We start from the raw sequence: 27,036 nt of genomic DNA on the forward strand, positions 1-27,036 counted from the left end.
ATTGCAGGCAACTTGAAAAAAAAAGTACATTTTAAATGGCCGAAATACTCTTATCACATATGCGCTACCGGCGTAGGATGAGGCTCTGCCGCTAGAATGCGCTGTATAAAATATCGCCCGTTTTTGACGACTTTCCTATTTTGTTCTGCTAAAATATTTTTCTATAACTACACCTATATCAGCTTATTTTAACGCTGGGATTCGTAAGCTCATTAAAACGTTGAACCCATAGTTAAAGAAAATTAAATCATTGCTTGTTATTGTTTAAGTGTTATAGTAACTTTATATACTCAATTCAGTTCATGGCAGGTCTGCCACTCATGTGTTTTTCCGATGGTGTTTGGGGTTCTGGGTTTTTAAATAATGTATTCCAACAATTCTAGGTTGTTTATAATTTTAATTATTTTTATACGTAAAACAATTTATGTTAATTTTTGGCGTTCCTTTTTCGTCAAATCATGTATCAATAATTGTTCGTCATTAGTTAATGCTAGGTTATTATGGCTGTATGGCTCACACTACACGACTACACCCACAAGGTAGTGTTTTGTTCTTATTACAGTTCTATGGTCTCTGCCGGTCTCTGCATAACCTAAAATAAGCAGTTTTCTGAAGTTTTCTGGCATTTACAATCATACAATTTCCATCATGTGCGACTTGAATTCAACACCAGCAAAAAAAAGTGGTACAGTCAACATTTTAAACAAGAATGGTTACAATATAAAGATCTGAAGGATTGGCTCATGTAGGGCCGGCGCGTCCATATAGGAGAACTAGACACCCGCACGACACATAACAGCTGATATAATATGTTTAACGATTATTGAAACTAGATGAAAATGGATTTTTGTAATAGTTTGGAATATTTATATTGATATAAGTAATTATTTAAAGCCCACGGTGACCTGTTTATGATTTGTAATAAGTTAAAAAAATACAAGCCTGCTTACATTTGATTGTTGACAAAATCTTCTTACGTGATGTATTTTGAGGCAAAGGAAAATTTTTGGGGTGTCCTGGGGGGGGGGGGGGGACATAGGGTTTTTCGTAGAGGTGTAAAAGTAACGAAAAAAAGTGTACCCGTATATATTCGTTGCTATAACAATTAGTACTCGTTACTTTCGTATCGTTACTCGTTACTTCTGATACCGCATAACATGCTATGTTATGTAACAGCAACGAATCGAGTCGTATTTCGTACGCGTACAGTATGACGTCGCATAAATAATAATAATAAATCGAATATAAACAATTAAAAATATTTGGTGATTAACAGCTTTTGTTAACCAAGAAACAATTAAATCTCATTAGAGCGGCTTTATTATATCTCTTTTAAGATAAGAACAAAAAAACGTGAAAATACGCAATAATAAAGAACAAAAACATACATATTTATAATTTGTAAAAAATAATTTATTACGTTGTTTCTGTTACAATCTCAAACTTTGTCTACACACACAATACCTTTAATAAACTGTAAAAAACTTGGGCGATGAATTTCCAAATTATACTTTTCTTAATAAACTAACATCGTTCTTTGTAACGAATAAGCGTGCGCATGCGTAAAACATACGAAAAATGCGAGTAACGAAATGCATTCGTGTGTAACGTTTCGTTACTCGTTACTAGATGCCGCACCCGTTACTTAGTAACTAATACATACGGTTTGCTACAGCTCTAGTTTTTCGCCTAGGTAGCCAATTTACCTTGCACCGGCCCTGGCTCTATGAGGATACCAATAATAAAGGTAGTAGCTACTGTAACTGTTGCAATATCTGTTTGAAAAATGCAAACAAGTCTATGCTTTTCGCACACAAAAATACATATAAACACAAAACTAGTTTTCAAGAAGCTAAGTGAAATATTAAATTAGACACATTCTTCAAAGTAAGAGAATCATCGGTTGATGAAAAGGTTGCAAAAGCAGAGGTGTTATTTGCTGGCTATTTTGCTGAACACCACGTACCTTTTGCTCATGCAGACCACTTGTTTGAAGTTTGCAAAAAAGCATTTCCTGATAGTACTTAATGTAGCTGAGAAAGTTTCAGTGAAAAAAACAAATATTTCTTACCTGATCCAGGATGGAATTGCACATCATGCGAAGCAAGATATTGCAACAGTATTTCAAAATCAAAAGTTTTCTGTTATAATTGATGAAAGTACTGACATTTCAGTTACAATACACATATTTTGGCAATAGTTATGAGATTTTTTGACCTGCACAAACTAGATGTTGTAGATATACTCTTTGATACAGTTTCAGTCGAAAACGGATCTGCTGAGGTTTTGTATGCTGCTCTTAAGTCTCGTCTTAAAGAAAAAAATATCCCACTAGGTAATATTGTTGGCTTTGGCAGTGACAACTGTTGTAATATGATGGGCATTAAAAGTGGCTTTCAAACATTAATCAAATCTGATATTCCATCAATTTTTGTGATGGGATGTGTGTGTCATTCTTTTGCTCTGTGCTCTGGCCATGCTGTCAAGGTGCTGCCTTCTTTTTTGGAGGCATTTATAAAATATTTGACATCTTATTTTGCTCGTAGTAGCAAAAGACTAAATGATTTCAAGTTGGTTTGAGATGCAGTCAATTCACCACAGCATAAGATTCCGAAGTTATCACAAACAAGGTGGCTCTCCCGAGAAAATGTAATCAGCATCATTTTAGAGCAGTGGGATGCTTTATCTCTTTACTTTCAGTCAGAAATTAAGACAGACAAAGTTGACGGGGCAAAAAAAATATATGACAACTTAATGAACTGTGGAGCAAAGCACATGCTGCTATTTGTACAGTATATACTGCACAATGTAAATACTTTGAACATTGAATTTCAGTCTGAATGTTTCAGGCTTCACATTCTTTACTCAAGAATTTCAACAGAATACATGGATATTTTACGTTGTTTTGTTAAAGAAGAAGTTATCCTTGCTCATAGTTTAAGTGAAATAGACCCAACTGATAGAAGTATTCACAAACCTGTTGACAGTGTTTATCAGTGAAAGTATACACCGATCGAGTTGGGGATGCCTATACGTGTGGCATGCTGTATGCTAATGGGCGGCGTCCTTCGGAAGTGGCCTTTGCATGATTCCATTCCTACGAATCGGTTCAAAACGATTGTGTGAATTTTCTTGTTGAATTCTGTGTGCAGATTAAAGAAAGATTTCCTCTCAATGACAATACTGTTATTGCAAGCTTGAAAGTACTTGATCCGGTAATAGCAAAGGATCTTACAGTTTCACCAGCCTCCATTTGCCACTAAGTTTTCCTACACTTATACCAAAAAACCAAATCAACGAACTGGATGATGAATGGCGATCGTTCCGCCTTTCAAAAGATTTAAACATCACTGCAAGAACCATTCCTGAGTATTGGTATACCCTAAGGAACATAAAAGATGGCTTGGATGTGTCTAAGTATGGTTTACTGTCTGAATTTATGAAAAACCTGACCATTCTTCCCCACTCTTCAGCTTCAGTGGAACGAGTTTTTTCTCAAGTAAATTGTGTTAAGAACAGAACTACCAATAGTCTAAAAGAAGAATCTGTAAAAAATAGATTACTCGCCAAACAAGCTATTGCAAGAAGTGATGCAACATGCAGCACCTGGAAACCTAACCCCGAGTTACTGAAGGATGTTATCAACGGCTCATGTCATCGGCGGTGGGAGCCCTGGTCCATGGGTTAAGTTATTTAACCCTGATGTTATATATTGGATTGGAAGGGATTGGTGAACCAACTCAAGACAAAAACACATGCTTCATCTGGCCATCTTGGCTACTCAGTCCTTGTCCACTTCCTCTCATAGAGATACATCACAACATCTCCCTTTTTTCCAGTTCCTACATTCATTAGAAGTTATCTATTTGTGTTTACAATTAATCCTCTAAATACACTGAACATACACTGATCCACTTCCTTCATAGACATACATCACAACATATCTATTTGTGTTTACAATTAATCCTGTAAATACACTGAACATACACTGATCCACTTCCTTCATAGACATACATCGCAACTTCTAAGGTACATAATCATTTAAGTACACTGGTGTTTTTATTACTCTTCCTGACCTTGACATTACTGTATTTTCTACTAGGCCTTCCTCACGTTCTTTTCTAAAATCCCATTCTCTATAACCGTGCCCTTGGCCAACTTCTGTCTCATCAAACCCTTTAAAATCTACCATGTTACTATCCTCAAGAGGCTGTGTTGGTCTATTCTGAACTACGTCATCCTGCATGTGTGGTTGATTATTTGATTGTTGATCTTCCTGAGCTTGCGGTATTTCCTCTCGTATCCTTTCAAAAGGTTTTCCCGTAAAATTATCCATTAGATGTCTCCGGTTCCTTTCAACTTCATACCCATTCTCTAAACACACCCGGTAACCCCTGGGTCTATAGAGAATTCTGACAATATTGCCCCTTTTCCATGCATCACCACATCTAACTCCTACATTTGTCCCTACCGCCAGTGGCTCTAGCTTCCTTGTTCCCCTGTTATAATATTTTTCCTGTTTTTGTTGTTTGCCCAGTAAGTCCTGGTGTATGTCTGGCTGTTGCTGTGGCCGAAGCATGTACGCTGAGTGTGGCATTAACCCCCTTAGTCGTCTACCAAACAACCTCTGAGCCGGTGATTGTAAGTGACTGTCGACCGGTGTGTTTCTGTATTCTAAGAGCGCCAGCATCATATCTCTACGGTCCTTCACTGCCTTTTTGAGCATATTTTTCACTGTTTGCACATACCTTTCCACAAGTCCATTGGACTGGGGGTACATAGGACTAGATGTCTTATGTGTAAAGTCCCAGTTGTGTGCAAATCCCTTAAACTCCTGTGAAGAAAACTGTGGCCCATTGTCGCTATAAAGTACCTCCGGTATCCCATGTCTCGCCATTATAGCTTTGCAGTGCCCCACTACGTGACCTGATGTGAGACTTGTTAACTGACTGAACTCAGGGTACTTTGAGTAGGCATCAATTACTAGTAGATAGTCCTTCCCCTTGAAATGTAGAATGTCTGCTGCTATTATTTGCCAAGGCCTACTCGGTATTTCTCTGCTGACTATCGGTTCCTTGGGACTCAGGTTCTGTACCTCCTTACATGTCGCACAGTTACTTACCCTATCTTCAATTTGCTTTGCCATTCCAGGCCAAAATATACACTCCCTGGCCCTCCATTTGCACTTTTTTATCCCCATGTGTCCATAATGGACTCTGTCTAACAGATCCTGTCTCATACTCTGCGGAACTACTATCTGTTTGCCTTTAAAAATAACTCCCTCGTGTACTGTTAAATCTTCCTTGTATGACCAAAAGGGTCTTATGTTAGCTTCTACCTGTGTTCTCTCTTTAGGCCATCCATTCATTATGATGCCTTTAAGTGGGATCAAAGTCTCATCTCTCAAGGTTTCTAACCGTAGTCTTTCCCACATGTCCTGAGTTGCTTGTATGAAATGCACTACCATGCCCTGATGAGCTGCTATTTCCTGTTCGTGTAATTCTAGTTTGTCGTCTGGACCTCCTGCCCTTGATAACGCATCCGCGACTATGAAATCTTTACCCGGCACATATTTTAACGTTAAGTTGTAATTCTGCAATTTAATTCTCATTCTTTGTAATCTTAGAGGACATTTTTCGAGCGGTTTTTTGAATACAGCCTCCAACGGCTTGTGGTCCGTCTCTACTAAAACTTTGCGGCCATAGAGGTATTGATGAAATCGCTCACAGCCATACACAATTGCAAGGAGCTCTTTTTCTATTTGTGCGTAATTCTTTTGCGCAGGAGATAGTGATTTGGATGCGAATGCTACTGGGCCTTTAGATTGCATCAAAACCGCTCCTAAGCCGTTCTGTGACGCATCCACTGACAGCACTACCTCATCGTCATGATCAAAATACTGTAGGATAGGTGTGGAGGTCAAAAGTGTTTTTAAGTGTTCAAATTTTGTGTGGTGTTGGTCGTTCCATGACCAAACAACATTCTTTCGACACAACCCACGTAACGCATCTGTTTTTTCCGAAAGATTGGGTACAAATTTTCCCCAATAGTTGACCATTCCCAAGAACCTTTGTAATTCTGTCACGTTTTTAGGTTCCGGGAATTCTAAGATGGCCCTCACCTTATCCATATCTGTCCTAATGCCATCTTTCCCAAATATGTGCCCAATATACCTGACTTCCGTAAGTCCAAACTTACACTTCTCTAGATTAAATGTAACATTCATTTGTTTTGCTCGTTTGAGAACTTGTTCCAACCTTCGATCATGCTCCGCTCTATCAACACCAAAAACTATAACATCATCTACATACACCTGTACTCCTTCCAGATCTTTGAACAATTGGCTGAAGACACTGTAAAAAATTTCCGGAGCGCAGGTCAAGCCATACGGTAAGCGTGTAAACCGAAGTCTTCCATGTGATGGAGAATCAAATGTGGTTAGTTTTGAACTTTCATCTGTGAGGCCTATTTGCCAAAAACCCCTATTTGCATCCAATGTGCTGAAATACTGGGCTCCTTTCATTTTTACAGTGACTTCCTCAAATGTTGGCATTCTGCAGTGTTCTCTCATAGTTGCTGCATTTAAAGACTGTGGGTCAAGACAAACCCGTATGTCCCCTGATGGCTTCCTTACAATTACTATAGGATTGAGCCAATCTGTTGGCTCCTCTACTTTCTCCACTACCTTAAGTTTGATCATCCTATTAATCTCCTCCCTCAACTTATCATGGAGTGCGAACGGTATTCTCTGAAATACGGCCGCTGGTGCCTTACTACCCTCTCGTAGCACTAAGGTACGTGGATGAACTTTTATCTCTCCAAGACCCTCAAATAAATTTTTATCTTGTGAAAGCAGACTTGTGATGTGTGGGTCTTGGTGAGCTCCTACGAGTTCCACCCTTTGAAGTATTTGTAATTGTTGGATGCCAGTCAACCCTACTATAGGTACGGAATTTTTTACTCTCGTAACCTGGAACTCTAGTACCCCTGATTGTCCTCGTGGCGTATGACAATGTAAGAAACACTTGCCTATCACAGGTATTTCAGTACCCGCATAACTTTTGAGTTTAACATTTGACGTGAGCAAGGCATCACTTCTCTTTTGTAATGTAAGAAAGGTGTCCTCAGGTAAAACAATAACCTGAGCTCCTGTATCTACTTTAAAGTTGACATGATGATTAGGTGACACTTTCAATTTACAAAACCACTCAGTTTCCATGTCACCAATTTTACACTCTCTAGATTGAACATCCATTACTTTACCATGTACATTACACTGTCCTTGTCTTTCACCTGTAACCTCGTCCGACTGATTGGTAGTAATGCACCCTAACATCAGATCATTCACACAATGAGCATCAGTCCCCTGTCTGTTTATTTCATGTACAGATTTAGATCTACAAACTCGTGCAAAGTGTTCCCGTTTGTTGCATTTTCTACATATTTCCTTGAACGCCGGACAACTAGAGTTTGTATGTTGCACTCCGCACCTCTGACACCCTTGCTCTACATAGTTATGTTTATTGTACATACCTTCGCTGCTAGGATAATACTCTCTGTGTCCAAAGGTTGCCTTACTTATAGGAAACCTCTGCTTCCCGCCACGTCCACGCTGATAGCCATTGCCTTTGGAGTGGTGAATGTTGTTGGGCAGATGTTGCTTGTTGTTGTACTGTCCAGCTCTATATCCATCTGTATTCCTTTGTGTATGTAGCCTCCCCTGGTGTTCGTCTCTCTTGGTAGAGGTGTCCTGTCTTTCTAATTCTGCATAGCTGCTCGTGTAAACTTCATGCACCGCTTCCTTTTTGTCTATCGCTTCCAATAACTACTGCGTTTGTTCTGCCGCTTTGCATATTTGTACCGCCTTTGCGAGGGTCATATTTGGTTCTCTTAATAGCCTGTCTTTTAGACGCGTGTCACGTACTCCGCACACGATTCGGTCTCTTATCATGTCATGTCGTAGGCCTTCGTAACCACAATTAGCACTAAGTCGCCGGAGTGCAGTTATAAAAGAGTCAAACGTTTCACTTTCCTGTTGTACACGATTATTAAACTTGTGCCGCTCAACACTCTGATTGGTCTTTGGAAGAAAGTATGATTCCAGACTCTGCAAAACTGTTTTATACTCCTTCCTGTTTTTCTCGGATACATCCAATGTATAATATAGGTCTTGCGCCTCTTCACCAACCACATGTAATAAAGTGGCTATTTTTACCTCTTCACTCTTGCTCTCGCCCCCTGTGGCTGTCATGTAGATCTGGAACTGTTGTCTCCACCGTTTCCAATTAACCGCCAGATCCCCATCAAAGCTAAACGGTCTCGGTGGTTTTAGCCCGTCCATCTCTTGTTTGGGTTATGTTCACTTCACCGTCGTCATTACCGTACCGTCCTCCCAAATCTTCATTTATTTTTTTCTTCTTGTTTATACCACCGCATTATAGCGTCGATATACTAAACAATTAATCCACAGCGCCATGTTATATATTGGATTGGAAGGGATTGGTGAACCAACTCAAGACAAAAACACATGCTTCATCTGGCCATCTTGGCTACTCAGTCCTTGTCCACTTCCTCTCATAGAGATACATCACAACACCTGGGTAGGCAAATAACATTTTTTTTACAATAAAATTAAATCTTATAAACATATTTGTATATACACAAAGAAAATATGTCTGTTTGCATGTTTTTTTTAATACTAATTCAATGTTTTATTCTGAGCTTGAAGAAATGTCACAGTCTACATAATATTCCTAAAAACCACCCCTATTGCCCTTTCCCACCCCTTAAAGTGGAATTGGGTTTATTCTTGGTGAAATTTTGCACAACTGCAGTTTAAAATAAGAGTAATATTACTGTCTTCAGCTATGAAAAAAAAAAAAGTACCTATTTACAACATTTATGGAAACAAATCACAATGCGTATGGAGTAAATAAGTTATATATCTATAACATTTAATGCTTTTAAAGTTTATTCTTTATATATATATGAAATAAAACTTTTAAAAGAATTTTTGTAAATATAAAATTGTAATTTTCTAGAATAAGCACTATAATAAAAAAATATACAAAATTCTCAAAATTGTATTTTTTATTTCCTCTCAATTCTGTTTGATGACTGCTAAGGAGCATTGCAATATTTTACGTAGTTTACCAATACCTCATTCACTGTTTAAACGGTTGATACAGTTAGGTAGCTACATTTAAAATGCCTACAAGTGTTTTCGGGCACAAGCATTCAAAAATACACATTTCTGAAGGTTTCCATTTTTCCCCCCCAGATGAGCACCTATTCTAAGAAAGTAACGATTTCCTTATGTCTCATGGAATGATTTACAAAATAAACTATTTACAAAAATTCAGGTTTACAGTTAAATATGTTTCATTGTTAAAGTTGTACGATATTTGTCGTTTTGTTGTCATGTTTAAAGTTAAGTCATTTTTTTCATAATCTTTAAGTCAATATATTTTTGTAGATTTGCAAAAACTTGTTTTGATTATAAATACACTATTTAATACAAATATTTGGACAGTAAATTCATTTCTCAATGACAGAGACAAGAGAAAATCTGTGCAGAGATTGCGCATTATAATACACGGAAATCTGAATTTTGTGGGAGTTCTTTAGCCCAAGCATCTAGGTACGCTGTAGACAGGTGTCGCCAGCCTTCATCATGTCGAAAGGCATGAATTTCCTATATTGTTCTTATAAAATATTGGGTTATGTTGGTCCCCTCCCTTGCACCCCCTCCTTTTTTTCCACCAATCTTCATCAGCTAATGGCTTGGGGTGGATTTTTCCATTCTATGGAGACCTTTTGAATTTACAACACTCATTCTTAACTCTGGTAAATATGACTTCTTTCTTTTAGCTCCCTACGCTTGCCCGGGTCATTTTACGATTCCAGGCCTATCCCGCCAGTCTTGAACTTCACTCCGCCATGTGACGACGCCACAAAGTCAACCTTTGTACAGGACTGGAAGACTCCAGGGAAGAGTTTTATTTTAATTAAACCATGCATATGCCTGCTAGTTTCACACACATTTCCCATTTGTACTACTGTAGATTCACGGCTCACAGAGCTAAGTTTCGAGTCACAACTAAATGAACGAACTTACGAGATTGGCCGCCGCCAATTGCAAACAGCTCCCCTTAGCGAGACTGCCGATTTTAACATTTGTTAAAATATAATAAATGCACCATCATAACAAGTTCATGTTTTCCATCCAGCACTGTGATAGAATTTCATTTTATAACTACATTAAAATTGACTAGAATGAGCTATTTAGTATATATATTGTTACGACCGGGTTCGTAAATGGATAGCCCAATTAAAGATTTTACTACACAGTTTTATTTATTCCAATATTTACGTCACAAACAAATAATCTTCTAAAAATGCCTAATAATTAATTACACTTAAAACGTTGCTTCCCCAGTCACTCAGCTTTTACACATCGCACACCTCGCTGGGCCGCACCTCTCGCCGCAGCTCCCCTCATGGACAACCGTCGCCGCCATCGCACTTCCCTTCGCTGAGGAACCGCTCGGAACTTCGCTCGCTGCACTCTCGCGCAGACTCTCTCCCCGGAACTCCGCCACACCCGCGTCACTATCGCCCGGACCTGAACTCTCCGCCCTGGAACCTTCGTCTAGGGACTTCGCCGCACCGGCGGCACTATCACCCGGAAACTACACCGCGGGAAAACTCCCGACTCCTCACTGACTCCACTCGGAGGCCGGCGTCCTGGGCTTATATATCACAGGCGCCACTTCTAGAATTCACGAGCGCGGCTGGGGCCAGTCACGTCATTCCGCACCGACCCGACGGCAGAATTCTCTTGAAACACGCGTAGGCGGCTCGCGTAACTCCGCAGCTGTCAAGTGTCAATTACGTCGCTGAGATAAAGCATCGCACGGGGAGCGGGAGGAAGCGACGATCCTTGTAATAAACCAGGCGCATGTGGCAAGTCTCACATTGTGGCGGCCACGTAACATCAGTGGCCATGTGGGGCTGCCAGCCAGCTCTGAACCTGCACGCGCCGCAGCCCTGCTTACGTTCATAACATTGTGTGTGTGTGTGTGTATATATATATAACCTTAGTGTTGCAGCCTTTAAAAATTGATGGATTTTGTCCAAACTTAATTTGAGAAATTGCATGTCTAACATTATCCTTAAAAATTTTTCAAAACACACAACATATTTGAAAACAATTTATTGAAAAGTAACGCAAGCAAACATTTGATAGTGTGCCAGAAACTTAAGGAATTCTAACATTTGCTCCAAATCTCGCATGATGCATACATTAATTTTTTCCACTGACTGAGCAAGAGTATGCAGAGGATATTGTTTGAAATGTTAATTTTTAACTTTTCATTTTTAAAATTTCACGTTAGTACGTTTCACAGTAAAAATTTTAATTTTGATATTAATGGCATACAAAATTCTTCCCAGAATATTTGAACTCATTTTAAAAACATGTTTTATTTATGTAAATACTTTTTATTCCTTATAGATAACACAAATAATCATTTGCATGAACGTGCCAATGATAGCTATGCACATTATATGATCCCTTACTGCATACTTGACTAATCTTTATGGGATCAATGTTTGGCCTTTTAAACTAAATATTAGCTGGTCTAACAGGTTTTTTTTACATTTATTTTTTTCCCATCAATATAGCACCGTTTAGCTGAAATAAGTAATTTTTAAACACATTATGTCCCATACAAATTTACCTGTAATATACGTTGTGATTCCACAATTGTTTAGTTGTTACTCTGTATGTATGTGCATGTATTTTTTGTAACTTCATTTAAAACATTTTAAACTTATTTCATCTCATTAACACATCATCTATAAAGTGAAAATGATTATAAAGGACAAGGTATTAAAATTACTTAAATGTTACATAAAACATTTTTTTTTATCAAAATGGTGGTTTCTTTACCTTAAAGTATGCAAAAAGTACACAGATTTGTTTACTTCCATACTTCATTTTCAGTTCGGACGTGGCCTGAAGATTAAGTGGTTACCTATTCTTCCCTTTTACATGTCTTTTTTTATGGAAATAGATTCACAATAAAATTCTTAAAGTATTATTAAATATTTCAACACTGACTTTAGTTTAATTACTTAAGGCATAAAACATATTACAAATATTTGGGGCAACAGTTCTACCTAGTATTCTGGCTTAATACTCCGCAGATATTGAAAAAAAAAAAAATTACAAAGACTTGCATGACTTTTTACAACCATGAATAAAAATGAATCACTCTTGCAAATATTTGTATCAGAACAAATGCAAAAAAAGTATAAGTTAAAAAGAAAAAAATTCCCATCCTTAAAAGTATTGACAAATAACAACAAAATAAACATGGCAAGTGAGACAAAACCTCAAGAAACATTTTATCATATTATATATTGAATACAAAAAAAAAAAAACATTAAGAGAATGTTTAAAAATAATATCAAATTCTTTATTTAAAAATAAAACCATGAAAATCTTGTAAAGTTACCAAAGATTAATAAAACTTAATTTTTTTCATACCTTCAGTGTGATAACCAAACAAATTTCCATAACTTCATTCGAAGAAATGAGATATGTTTATGTAAACCTAATAAAATTTGTTGCAAAGGTTGAAACTTAATTAGACACTTCAGCCTAAGAAAATACTGGCATAGGAAAATTATAAAAACCATATGTATTTTTCTGCAGTTAAATCCTTTAAAATTATCATCAAAGAATATCAACCTAACCTACAAAGCTGTACTGTGGTAATATGTTTTAAAAAAACTGGTTTTATTGTGTTCATTTGAATAGTGGTAGTACTTAGTAGCTCTTTATATCTATAGTTTTGACAGATGAAACTTAAATAAACAGCAGAGTTTTCACAATAATTACACAGGCATACATAAACTGAAACCATCAGAATCTGTATAGTATTAAAAAAAAATATAAAGCTGTTCACAATTTCAGCCATTCTACTTTATGATTCAAGAGATTTGTGGGGAAAACAGATGAAAACGCAGTTAATATCAATCAAGTTTTTCTTGATTAAAATCAAGTTAATGTGCATGGAGTGAAGGAACAAATAAAATTAATCATGACAATTTTCTGACTAATGTAGGTTAAATTGCTTGAATGTGTTGGTGAAATCGGCTCAAAATAACTGTGTTTCCTTACCTTAAAATTTTTCCCAGTCATTTCCAAGTTCTTTCACAAAATTTTTAAGTCCCATTTTCTAAGTTTCCCATGTTTTAGGGATTTATAGCAACCAAGCACACATGGCCAATAATTGTTGAAATAAGCAAACATTTTAATTACAAGAAGTTTATTTACTATAATTAACACAATTCCATTCAATTTTAGCGCCTATAGTCCGCACCAACAAACTTGAAAAACAAACATGCTCTTTACATACACCAGAACATTAAATTTCCTTACATTTAAACATCAAAAAACTTAATCGTGAAGCAAATATAAATTTATAAATGGATGCTTGCTGGAATTACGTGACTAACATCAGATGGGGATTGGAGTTGCATCAACTCTAGTGAACCAGCTGAACAGCATCTTGCTTTAAGCCACATACATTTCATACAAAGTAAATACAGCATTTTAAATTGAAACTATACAACTACAATAAACTCAATTTTTAAAAACAATTTTTTCTACATGTGCACTTGAATTGTGTTGGATTAAAACACTAATAACTATTCACTAGCAAAACCAAATTTATCCGTGGGATTACAAAGTCTTTAGACGCACCGTTTCTGAAAACCTAACTTGAAGTATTCACCCGAACTCAAGAATTAAAAATAATAATAATATGAACAAGATAGGAATCATACATCTAAGTATAAACTTAAGTCGATACATTAAAAGAACCAACTATTTCAATGAACATTCAGGTAGATATGATCATTTACAATTTACTAAAAAAATTTCAAAAACAAAATGGAAAATATGTGCATGAGATAATCATATGCAGTCAACTTAAAATTGTGTAGGATACCCACAATCTCATAAGACAATAGGCATCCAACTCTTGTTTTGCTGTGGTAGAATGTGTCTGTGTAGAAAAATAACCTCTAACATATTGTTAGAAAATGATGACTTCACTTGAAATAAATAAAACAGTCACAAAATAAACACTATAAAAATACTAAATAAAACATACTGTAAAATAACTGTCAACTCACAATATAATAGCAGGGCTTCATTTTTCTTGAGGTTGATGTCAAACTTTTTTTGATTAACAGCTGGTAGAAATGTTTTTGCAGGAGCTAAGCCTCCCCAACTACTCAGCATTCATATGAACTGCAATCCATTACTTGCACATCCCTAGTTAGATAAAGTCTGGATAAATGAATACCACTACACATAGAAAGTACGCCATTTTCAGCTAACACAGCTTGTTTAAATTCCACCCCCAATTTAATTACAAATTTAAAAAAGTTATCAACTTACTTAACACATAAAACAATATTATCAAAACTGTGTTAGATGTCCTTTTTTAAACATGCTTAAAGTCAAGAATCTTTACAATTTGACTACCCTCTCCCTAAGGCTACTGTTTATTTTTGCAATTCGTACAATATTTAGGCACAGCTTTTAGACTAAATATGAGATACAATTATGTTTCATGTTCCTTAACTTGTAAATTGGTATAGCATAAATATTTTTTTTTCCTTTTTATCTTTGGAGCTTGGTCCAAAAGTGAGAAACTGGATGATTTAGGAGAGGTAGCTCGGCATGGCATCACTCTCGAAACGCTTCTGCAGCTGATCGTACGTGAACTTCACGAAGGTGTCGTACTGTTCCGACAGTTTCGTGTGCAGGATGCGATCGTACTCCTCGCGAATGCGCCCCTCTTGTTCCTTAAGCATGCGCTCGCAGATCAGCCCCACCTGCTGGAAAGTGAACAGCGGCTTTTCTTTATTGCTGAATGCACATGTCATGCTAGAGCTCGTCGGCGATCCCGGAGAATCCATCGGAACGTCGGAAGCAGAATCATGGCCATCCCCGCTCGGGTAATTCAATTGCTTGCGGCGGTTCATGCGGCGGAATTCCTCGTGGATCCTTGCTGCCATCTTTTCCGGAGTCATTCTGCTACACGCCGCTTCGAAGGGCGATGGATTGACACCTTCATGACGAGTTGGGCTTGATGGCGACATGTACATCTGAGAGCATCGCTGCCTCTTGGGAGGTCTTCCAGGACTATGGACTGGATCAAAGTCGAGAGATCGCTTCAACGTTGCACATGCCATTGTTCAGCTGTGAAAAAAGTACACATGTAAATGTGCTGTAAATAGATTTTATCAATAAAAATTTTAGAAATATAACACACTATTTTATGTCTTTAAATATATATACCAACTAGTTTCTTTTAATGTAGGTACTTGATTTTTAGCTTTCGCTACACTAAAAAAAAAACAATTGGACATGACAAACATGTGATTTATTTATTCATTACCTTCGCTAGAAAAAAAAATAGAGAAAGAATACAATAAGCAGACACAAAAAAATTGCCCCCCAAAATTTGGACTGAAATATACACAAAATAAATTTTATCTCTAATGTTCTCAGTTTTACCGATGTCTTTTATGAATAGTTGTGTCTAAAATTAGAACAAAGTAACATACGTATTCTGGAAAACATGTGTCTCTACACCATTTGTTTGCTTATGTGAATTACTACAGTCATTTAAGAACACCAATTTTAATATACATGTAATTTAAAATATACAATAACAGCCAATAAACCACAAGAATAAATAACCTTCTCAGGCCAACAGCAAGATAAGCTGATGCTGAAGCTCTTTGACAACTTTACTTTCCCGTACTCATTGCAGGCTGTGCAATCAATTTCTAGGTAGCCTGTTTTCCTACTCAAACACCAATGAAATAGAGGGATACAGAAAAAATAAAGCACCATATACATAAACTTGAATTGTAACCAAGTGATGGATGTAGATCCAAACAGATCTCGACCAGATGAAGTCTGTTCAAGAATAAAACGAAAAATACTTTTGAAGTTGTGTACCTTATACCAGTGATTTTTAACAGTGTTTGCAGCTATCGTCAAGACACAGCATCAACTTTCAGATACTAAGTTGACAATTTCAGTCTTCTGAACGTGGCACAATATTTCAAGATTTTAAAGCTTGGTCTGATACACCATGTTAATTTTTTATTACTTTTATTTAAGGGCTGCTTAAAAAAAATTATAACGATACCTCCCTTGCATTTGTTATTCTGCCATGGGTGTGAAATGTCGCCACACAAGTGATATTAATCACAAAGACTTCCCCACAAAAAAATCAACATAGCACGCGAGACCAGCCTTAACTGTGTTTTATAGTCCCATGGGTGACAAAAACTATTTCTATTTCATTCAATCACTGGACTGATACTGTATGCAATTTTTTTTGCAGTTAAAAATAAATATTCTAACTGATTGTTTTTGCCTTTTGCACAGCCTTATTTTCTCCAGCAAAAGTATATAAAAAACAAGCATGGTCAAAACCTTGAATGTTTGTTTACTTTACATAACCTATTAGAAATATTTCGCGTGAGAGACTGTCCAGCCAAGGTATCATTTTGTCCTTTTTGCGCTCAAACCACCTTGACCTCAAATTCAATGACAAACACTGTTGGAAGACCCTGTTTTTCTACCAAAAAATTTGGGGAACCCAATCCAAACAGCAAGCACATCCTTTTCAGATGCAACTGGAACCAGGTAAGAATAATACCAGTCTTAAGTTCAAGAAGGGCAGAAAGAGTCAACACTAATCTTTGATAATATGTGTTTTACAACACACAAGGAAGTTAAAAAATATTTTCTACAAAACAAAAAACATATTATGAAGGGTACTAAGCCATTAATAGAAACATAAATTTCTTAACATACTCCACACATTTCTATAAAACCTGCAAATTATTTATTGTTTAATGTGGCATTCACAGTTAGAGAGAGAATGATCAAGTTAACTAGTGAAGGTTATGTACTGCTAAAAATAGACCACAGGCAGTATTTTAAATCTGGAAGAATATTTCTCATATATTTTTTAAGTTTCAATTTAAAACAAAATTCACAATTTTTTTGCACATGCACATATAATAAAACTTTACTTTTAAACATCACAGTTAATTTTAAATAAATATACTTTTCTTTTAAAACTTTCTTTGACATGCACTGAGTATATGGCGTATTTATCAATTCTGTGAAAGTCACTACAAATTTATATTTTATTCAGCTTATAGTTATACTTGTAGTTGCCATATCAACTGGTTTCAGCTTCATCTACGAAACTCTAAAAACTAGTGAGAGAAAATACTGAAAATGTCTCAAGGAAGCAAAATAATAGGCTACCTTATAATAAATCTAGATCCTACAAATATCACTTTTATAAATGGTTGTTAATTGTTCTATATCATGTATCCAAGTTTATTTCTTGATCCTGATTGCATGATAGTGTATGATTGATCCTGTGGTACATGATGCTTGCTGTTGTAATTTAGTACGTCAAAAGATCCTGGAGATAACAAAAATATTACAATAAAACATAGTTAAGAAATAAAAAAATTAATTATTGGATTTTTATTTGATCTGATAATACAATCATTATTCATTGTGACATAACCGTTTTTGAGGTATCCAGGATCTTTCGATGTACTAAATTAAAACAGCAAGCATCATGTACCACAGGATCAATGTATTCAGGATCATGCCTTACCTATTTTGTTTTGTAACTTCTCTGTAAAAGCAAACTCTTTCAGACTTTCAAGGTAACAAACCCAATGAAACTATGATTATTGGGTGAATAACCCTTACTGTAAACATAGGGTCAACTTGTGACTCAAAGAGAACATTACTGGTTTAAAGAATTCTCATATATGCCACATAACCCTTGTAAAATTGTAGTTAAGTTATTAAGTATTTGGAACTGTTTTGTATGAATAGTTTATAGCTGGAAATTTAACATTGTCTTTACATATTATTATATTACGTACACTCAGTACATTCTAACAGTTTGAATGTGGATGATAGGTGATAAGTACTAACTGTAACAAGATAACCTAGCCATGTGTATTTGTAAGAAATTTTTCTGCCAGCAAAGTATGCTATCCAATTACTCATAAACAAACTACTGCTGCTGCTATTTTAACGAAACTTTTTTTTATACTTATAATCCTAAAAGCATATTACAGCTATAAGTAGAGACTGGAAAAATGTGTGGTTTAAATGACTTAAGCAAATGCCACCTGCTCATTGGCTTTAGAATTGCGAGACCTGTCAACTGGGATGCTTGCGATTCGATACTTCTTTGACTGAAGGCTTTTCATCAACTCAAGTGTCCTTCAGATAAACTATGAGCCAATCACAGAATCAATATGAAGATACATGTATTTGGATTCTAGTATATTGCAAAATGAATCAACAAAAATAAAAATAAAAAAAATAAAATAAACCTACTACGCTCTATGATAGGATTTTTGACAATATTGAATAATGTTTAAAAATTATCTTTAGTGGAAGTAACATATTAATTACAAGTAACGTAGTAGTAGTAGTAGTAGTAATATATTTTATATATGATCAATAATGTAAGTTTTAATTTTGTTTTATTTCCCCATACAACTATAATAAGAAATTATTTTCGATGGATACTGAATAATAACAGACAGCGTAGCTTAATCACAAGAACGCTTTGATGCACAACCATAACCCAAGCCGGCAGTGGGTATGACATCTAGTTGCTGAATATAAATGCTTACTTTCCCATAAGCCTTTGTAACCACATGACAAGACTATGCGACCAGTCCTGTGTAGAAACGCAATATTTTACGTAATAATAAATTTATCACATTTTCTCGGATTTTGCATATTTACACCTGTACTGCATCCTAGGACAATAAAATCAAAGGATTTATAGTAGGTTCACTGATAAAACACTTAAGAATTAAAATTTAACCTGTAAGCCAATGAGCACATGATTAAGTAATTCTGAGAATTTCCAGTTTATGACTGAAAACGGGCAAGAATGCAGCCATGTTATATCAGTTGAATTTTTATATTTGTAGGTATTGACTACAATTTGAAGTGTATTTCGGCTTGGAATCATCGCTGGTTCAAAATCTGTTCAATGTAGCAAAAAGACTATTTATTTTTATCCATGTTGACATTGGTTATATAGGTACCTACTTGAAATACTAGACTCATGGCTATGATTGAACCTAAAAATTGCAACAATCAGCTCATAACTTAGAAGTTATGTACATAAATCAGAATCATTTCACTTATATATTATACAGTTTATCCATAAAAGAATGTCACAGTTATAAATTTTAATAGTATCAACTATAAGCATTGTAGTCTGTTGGTTCAAGGTCACAAACAGTAACTCAAACAGCTTTAGATAAGCACATGCACAAGTACCAACTACTTTGTTGTTTTGTTGCTTGCAGCACCACCTACACAAAATGACTCCTGAACATAATTTCCCCAATTAGTAGAGGGCGAAACTATAAACTTTATTTGGCAACAGGATGGAGCCCCTCCCCATTAGAATCCCTTTGTACAAGAGTGGTTGAGCATTGAAACCCCTGATCGTTGGATTGGTTGTAATAGTTGAGACAGAGCAATTTTTCATTGGCCTCTGCCTTCACCTAACATAACGCCATACAATTTTTCCCTTTGGGCCACTACCTAATGATTTGCCAGAGTTGAGAGACAAAATTGAATAGACTATAGCTTCCATTACTCTGGACTTGGTAATTACAGTATGGGAAGTATTGGTCTTTAGGTTGGATTTGTGCCATATAACTACATATGCACATAAACTAGGTTATTTCATCTTCAATTTGATGTATGATTTGTTGTAAATAGTCTAAATTAAATTGTTATAATATTCCATTGAATCTGGGACATTCTTTTATTGACATCCTGTGTGTGTGTATGTGCGTGTGTGTGTCTAATGAGAGAGAGACAAATCCCACACACATATACACATATACTTTCATGTAATGCTAACATCATCTATTACGAGCCACCATAAACTGGCAGTAGAGTTAAAAATATATTAATGAATTGTGAATACATGTGTAAACTCGTATAATACATAATTTAACCAGAAATACATCAGAATAACTAATTTCCGGAATCATAAAACAAAATAAAGATTTCAATCAGAGGTTTTTTTTTTTAATATTTTGTGCAATATTCTTTTGTGTATCTATGTTCCTTGACACGATGCTAATAATTCCTTATTTCCTACGCCTTTCAAACTATATCATAATCTGCTTTCCTCAAGGAAACACATTATTTCGCATCAAATACACATTTTACTTGGCTGATTGGTGCTTCCCATAATCCTTAACGAAACACATAAACTATAACCATTTCTGTTAGTTCTTAAGTTCGCACACGAACCGTCACGACAATCATAAACCACTATTTTTGCATGCATAGGGCCATTTCTTACGCACATGGCTGATTCTTAATTTTCAATTGTAAACTCACATTTACAAGTATATATATTTGGTTAGACTTCTGTGATTTAGCTAAAATAGCTGACAAAACAAAAAAAATTAAAATTACATTTATTTTCACTTTCAAAATAGTAATAAAAGAAGTGCCTAGATTAACTCCACATAAAAAACCTAGAAAATAAGATTGACCCTCATGATTTTTTACATCCTATTAAAAAAAATTGTACAATGCTTTATGTTAACAATAAAATTTAAAAAACAAAGGAAAAAGAAGGTACAGTAATCTTTAATTTTGAAGGAAAGGGGCAACCCCAAACTCCCCATGAAAATCATACAAATAACTGTAATCAAGGCACTACGTTTGAGTTTTTAGTTGAAGACGAGTTGGAAGTCGCACATTATCTCAAATGAAACACAGTTTTACTATGCTGGAACCATTTAAGTCCGTGATGTGTGACTAGAGCATTCATAATGGATGTTGACTGGTCTGTACCCTTCGGATTAGCCATCTCCCATGTGGAATTATGCAAACTGCTGCTGATTACAGAGAGCTGATCATAAATAAATAGAAATAGCATGCATGTATGTCAGTCATTAAAAAAAAGCAATTCATTAAACTATTCAGCTTAAATAACAATTCTGCTGAGAATGTTATCAGCAGTCTAAGATCTACAATATTCAATTTTCAAGTCAACCCTTTCTCATTCATTGCATTTATACCCTAATGACCTAAATTAATTCTGTTCTGTGACGAATATGTTATTCTTTATCATAATATTACTTATGTTTTACCATATACTAGATCAACCTTCATATTCTTTCACTTGTAAGCTGAATGTAATCTAACCTGTGGGCCTATGTTCAGTCATTTTTTAGAGTACTGATTATTTTTGATAACTCTGTAGAGTGGAATTGCAGTAGCCTACTGTAGTAATTATATCCTGTAATGAGTTATCTAATCTATTTTTTACTCTTGTAGGGAGAAATTGGTTATATTTATATTTTGTAGTAGTTATTGTAGGTTATAATAGTTAGATCACGTATGTTAATAAATGCTGTGAGCCATGCCTTCAACATGACATTTTGTGAACTTGGTATGTTTCTACGTAATTTTAAAAATAATTATCAGGGTAAATTATTATATCAAGTATTTTATATAGATTGATTGATGTGTTTTGTACTCTTGCAGGGTGGCACTGGTTAGATTTGTAGTTGTGTCCGGTAATCCACTCATTGAAGGTCACATTTACTTCGGTTTCGCCAGCTACGTAAAGTAATACTTACACATGCCATTCATGTATTGTTTGTATGTTTCTCTACATAACTATACAATATAAATTTATAATCTCTGTTTTTAGTAAAATACAAATGTATGAGTTCCTGCATTTTAAGGTTGATTCCAGCTTGTAAAATAAGTATAATATATATGAACCAGATTCACAGCATTATTAACTTGCATAACTTGCAAAAGATAACACAAAGGGGCACATAATCACTTCAAAGTTTCTTATTTAAAAAAAAAGGCCTCAAAACTTTATGGGTGGAATATATATACATACATACATATACATATGTATACACACACACACACATATATATAATATGATTCTGTCAAGTCACATTCAGATATATTTAAGAACTTTACATGTAATTGTCCTTTTTAAGTTTGTATGGTGGCTCAGCCAATGCCATGGTTGAGTCCAAGGTAAAAAAATGTTTAATGGTATTTTCAGGTTAAGGAGGGATGTAAAATTATTGTAAAAAAAATTTGCAAAGTATATAAAGACGTAATTTTTGTTTTGCGCTTTAATAGCGTAGCCGAGACTGTTTCCAGTGAGAGATATATACTGATCCTGTTGTCGCTGCCCTACTGTTTACTTGATACTAGCTGCAACTTCATCCACTCCTTTGGTTCTCCAGAGATCTTTTGGAATATACTGTAGCCAAGGATGTTTTCGTAAAGACAGGGATGTTTAATGTCAGGATGTTACGGCCAGAGCGAAAAATTATTTTCCATCCTAATTGGTTTTCCATTCAAGTAAATACTGTTCAATATTATTCTTCCAGCCGTAATGTACTGACATTCCACATTTTCTTATATTAAAAAAAAAAACCTTTGTTACGCTATATTCTTACGGATCTCTGAAAAACCACAGGATCATGTTGCAGCTAATAATTAACAGTTTGGTGGTGACAAACAGTATGAGGAATATCTCTCCTCGAACCGAGCATGGCTGCAGCAGTTACCACACAGACAAATGTAAAATGGTTAATTACATATGAAGTTCTTGATAATATCTCCATACACCTTGACAGAATTATTAGAAATAAAACAAGGAATTCATTAAATTTATTTTTGGGTGTTTCTCTCTTTTTTTTTTTAGTGGTACAGTACACAATTACCTATATTTTTATGTTTGTAGTAAATTACTCCGCAGAATATCCCTGTACTTCATCGCTCTCACCACTATGATACTTAAAATCATAAAGAGAACTCAAAAATACCATTTTTTTTCCAGATCAGCCCCTTCCTTGAAAAATTACTTGTGATAATTATAATGTTTAGCTGCTTTTATGTAGGGCAGAAAAAATCCAACAAAAACCATTATTTGTGTTTCCCTGCAGCATGTTGCAATGTTCATAACTTTAATTTTGCTGGGATCCATTTTCAGACATGTTTTTTTTTTAGAAAAAAAACCCTTGTATCTGGCCCTTTTTTGGCATCCATTAAATTTACACTCAGGTGTTTCCAAACATCCAGTAGGAATATTTTTTTGGTATTGAAGATACAAAATCTTGCAGGTACACTTTCTTACATAGTTGCTAAAACCATGATGACAATCCGAGCCTTCTCTCTTTTCATTTTATACATGTGGAGATAGTTGAATGGCTCACTCGCTAAAAAACTAGAGGGGTAATTGTTCCCTATCAGGTATTTAAGTTAATCCTTTGATCCTGATGGCATGATCATGTACATATTGAGCCTGTGGTACATGATGCTTGCTGTTATAAACTAATTCGTAAAAAAGTCCTAGCCAAATGTTAGGCCTTGGGCCAATTTTTATATGTAACAAGATTTTGTTATGACCTGGATCTTTGGATGTAGCCTACTAAATTAAAACAGTAAGCATCATGTACCTACCACAGGAGCAATTTATACATGATGTCATTAGGATCAAGAGATAAACTTCGATATGTGATTTGGAAATTTTACCCAATCCTCTACCTACAGCATTTTATTCCTTGCTTACTCCGCAGCATTTTATTCTTTGTTTCAACAGTAATTGTTCCGTATCAAGTATCCAAGTATATCCCTTGATTCTGATGACATTCTCACTTATACACTGATCCTGTAGTAAAATTTTAACATTGCTGCATTTTAGTAAGTAAAATTACAAAATCCCTAAAGTGGTTTTCACAAACACAAAAGGCATTCCTTTATATACCTCAAAAACAGCATTTATAAATCTCTGTTTTCTGAGAAATTACAGTTTATAGGTTATATTAGTAGACTGTGCAGTGATGTGGCCACCACCATTCTGCTTAAGCATAGCAACCTTATCCTGTGGCTCTCAATATATAAGTAGGTGTATATATTTGGATTTTGTGATGCAGTGTTTAATAAATAAAAATTAGAAAAATCAATAAATAAAAATATGTTAGTCCCTACTGTGCATCCAAACCCAAGCACCAACCCACGACAGAGATTTTTTTAGCCGTATGAAGGCGTGAGTGCCAACTTGTTACATTATAGCATGTAACCTGAAGTAAAAAATTGTCATTACTTGTATCAAATGTAATAATTCCTTTTTAACGTAAGGTTACATGCTATCGCACGAAACAAGTCAGAGCTCCACTCTTCCATACTGCTAAAATACATCCCCACCACGCTTGGGTTTAGATGAACAGTATGGGCTCACATTTTTTTCTCCAAATTATTTTCTTTCCACTGAGTCACAAAATCCTAATACGAAACATACACGCTCTTATATATGGAGAACCACAGGATCAACATCGCAATTAAATCACAAAATGAAGGTGGTCACATCAATGCACAGGCTTTGTAATGCAAACAATAAACTGTACTTTCTCAGAAAACAGTAAAAAGTTATGAAACAAGAAATGTCCATAGTAATAAAAAAACACAATTTTCTGAATTTATTATTATTTTTTTAAACGTAAAAGCAGCAATGTTAGAATTTCACTGAAACTATGATACATGATGCTTGCTGTTTTAATTTAGTACATCAAAAGATCCTGGACAAAACCAAAACTTGTGACATAACAATGAAGTATTATCCAAAAATGTATATGAAAGAAAAGATTTCTACAACACCTGGTCATAATTTGCTTGTACTATTATGTTCGTATTATTGTTATGGACAGAATTTTTTGATGTACTAAATCAAAACCGAAAGCATAATGTACCTCACCATCATTATATTCAAGGATAATGCCATCTGGATCAAGGAATAAACTTGGATTCGTGATATGGAATAATTACAAAAACAAAAATATTGTTTTACAAATATAAATGAGTCAACTATTAAGTTCTTCTTAGCGCACAACAGTTTAGGTAGTATTAGTTTAGGTATTCAAGCAAATTGATTCACATATATTTTGTACCCATCGACCAAAATAACGTAAAAAATAAAACAGAATGTGCAGGCATATGGGCAATATAGTTTGAAAACACCCTAAATAATCAATTGTCGGTGAAATAAACAATTGCCTAAGCAAGCAACGTATTCAATAATCACCAGTTACGAAAAAAATTAAAATATTACCTTAAAACTTAATAATATTATGCACTAAAAAAAGTAATTACTTCAGATTAACTAAACAACGAACAGGTTCGTTTCGAGCAACAGCTCTAACCTCAAGCAAAACTACTAAACTTTCAGTCAAAATATCAAGTGACGACAATAGGAGGCGATATTATCCACAGATTTCATGTCATAAATTAAATAGTTATAAAAATATATAAAGTTTAGGAATTAAAACATCGTATAGAGTGTCACAGACTTCAAATAAATAAAAATTTTAAACCACAAACTTACTTTACAATTGCTACACGATTGATGACTGATGTCTATCGTTTCTGTCGTTGATAACATACATCCAAGAAATCCGACTGCTAGATTTACAACTCTTGCATGATTTTTTCCCCCCCAAGTGTATAGCCTTCGGTGCATAGAAAACACGAAACAAATTATCTGACTCATGGCGGGGAATCTTTGAATCTCCTAAGTTTAATTTAGGGCCGTATTCCAAGACACAAAAATACGGGTATAGGTGTTGAATATGCAATACCTGTACCCTAACCATATTCCGAGTGCACGATTTTTATTTATTTATTTATTTATAAGCCTCCATTTCTCCAGGCAGCCTGAAGGGGAGTTGTTAATACAAAACACATAGGACACTCACATACAGAACTCAAATTCAGTACAGCGGATATTTTGTCATGGTGCTACCAGCAAATCATATACAGTAGCAATTAATATACAGTTTTGATACATTAAATTATATAACATATATTAAAAAATAAAAACAAAAGTGGGACTTATATACATATATAGATAGATACAAGACAAGACAGATACAAGTCATAAATAGTCAATGTTTACAGAGCATTTAATATACAAAACAGATACAATAACTATATTTGCAGAGCATTTAATATAATCACTTTTCAAAAAATATGAATCACCCATCTAAAAACTCTTTAACAGAGTAGAACGCTTCATTAGTTAAATACTCTTTTAATTCCTTTTTAAATTTCTTATCATTTCTAGTATTTATCATCTGTCTTGGAAGTTTGTTAATTAATTTTATGCCACAATAGTACGGGCCTTGTGCAAATATATTGGTTCTATGCCCTACTATCTGTAACTTATTTTGACCCCTGGTATTATATTCATGTATATCACTATTTTGTTTAAAATTTATATGTTGAGTTACAAACAATATGGTATGATATATGTACAAGGAGGGGAGTGTAAGAAAGTTTAGCTCCTTGAAGAGAGGTTTGCAATGGTACTTTTTATTTTTACCTTTATTATTCTTAGTATTTTTTTTTGAAGGCGAAATAATTTAATTGCTTTACTTGAGTTTCCCCAAAAAATAATACCATACTCAAGGATAGATTGAACGTTTGAGAAATATAGAGCTCGGACAGCTTGAGTCGAACAAATATTTTTAATGGTTTGCATAGCATAACACATAGTACTTAATTTTTTAGAAATAGTGTTTATGTGCACATTCCAGGATAGATTTTTATCAATTACTAAACCAAGAAATTTTATTTCATTTTTAATTTCCAATTTTCTGTTTCCAATAGGCTTAATTTCGTCTTCCAGAATTAAATGTTTTGACCGTGAAAATTTCATTATAGTGGATTTAGAAATGTTGAGGACAAGTTTATTTTTTTGGAACCATTTATTGAGTTCACTTATCACTGTATTTGTTATGTTTATAAAATCTGTTTTTTCAGTTCCTGATATTATTACACTTGTATCATCAGCAAACATAGTT

At 34.9% G+C, this 27,036-nt stretch overlaps 1 protein-coding gene across 2 annotated transcripts; it reads right to left on the reverse strand.

Annotated features, from left to right (window-relative positions):
• Positions 1-13,320: 13,320 nt before the first annotated feature.
• On the reverse strand, positions 13,321-25,787 carry LOC134546233 (akirin). 2 transcript variants are annotated; one of them, XM_063388875.1, is made up of 2 exons: positions 25,560-25,787; positions 13,321-15,283 (listed from the first exon to the last, which is right to left on the reverse strand). In XM_063388875.1, the coding sequence occupies exon 2, from the start codon at positions 15,274-15,276 to the stop codon at positions 14,743-14,745; it is 534 nt and encodes a 177-aa protein (XP_063244945.1). In that variant the 5' UTR covers positions 15,277-15,283; positions 25,560-25,787; the 3' UTR covers positions 13,321-14,742. The 2 variants fall into 2 exon arrangements, with proteins under 2 accessions (XP_063244945.1, XP_063244946.1); XM_063388876.1 differs by having other exon boundaries at positions 25,287-25,586.
• Between the last annotated feature and the right edge of the window lie 1,249 nt (positions 25,788-27,036).

This window comes from Bacillus rossius, chromosome 1 (assembly GCF_032445375.1).
Source record: "Bacillus rossius redtenbacheri isolate Brsri chromosome 1, Brsri_v3, whole genome shotgun sequence".
Classification (NCBI taxonomy): Eukaryota; Metazoa; Arthropoda; class Insecta; order Phasmatodea; family Bacillidae; genus Bacillus; species Bacillus rossius.

Excerpts from the sequence above, each read along its gene's own strand:
- LOC134546233 (XM_063388875.1), bottom strand. The coding sequence starts at position 15,276 with ATGGCATGTGCAACGTTGAAGCGATCTCTCGACTTTGATCCAGTCCAT.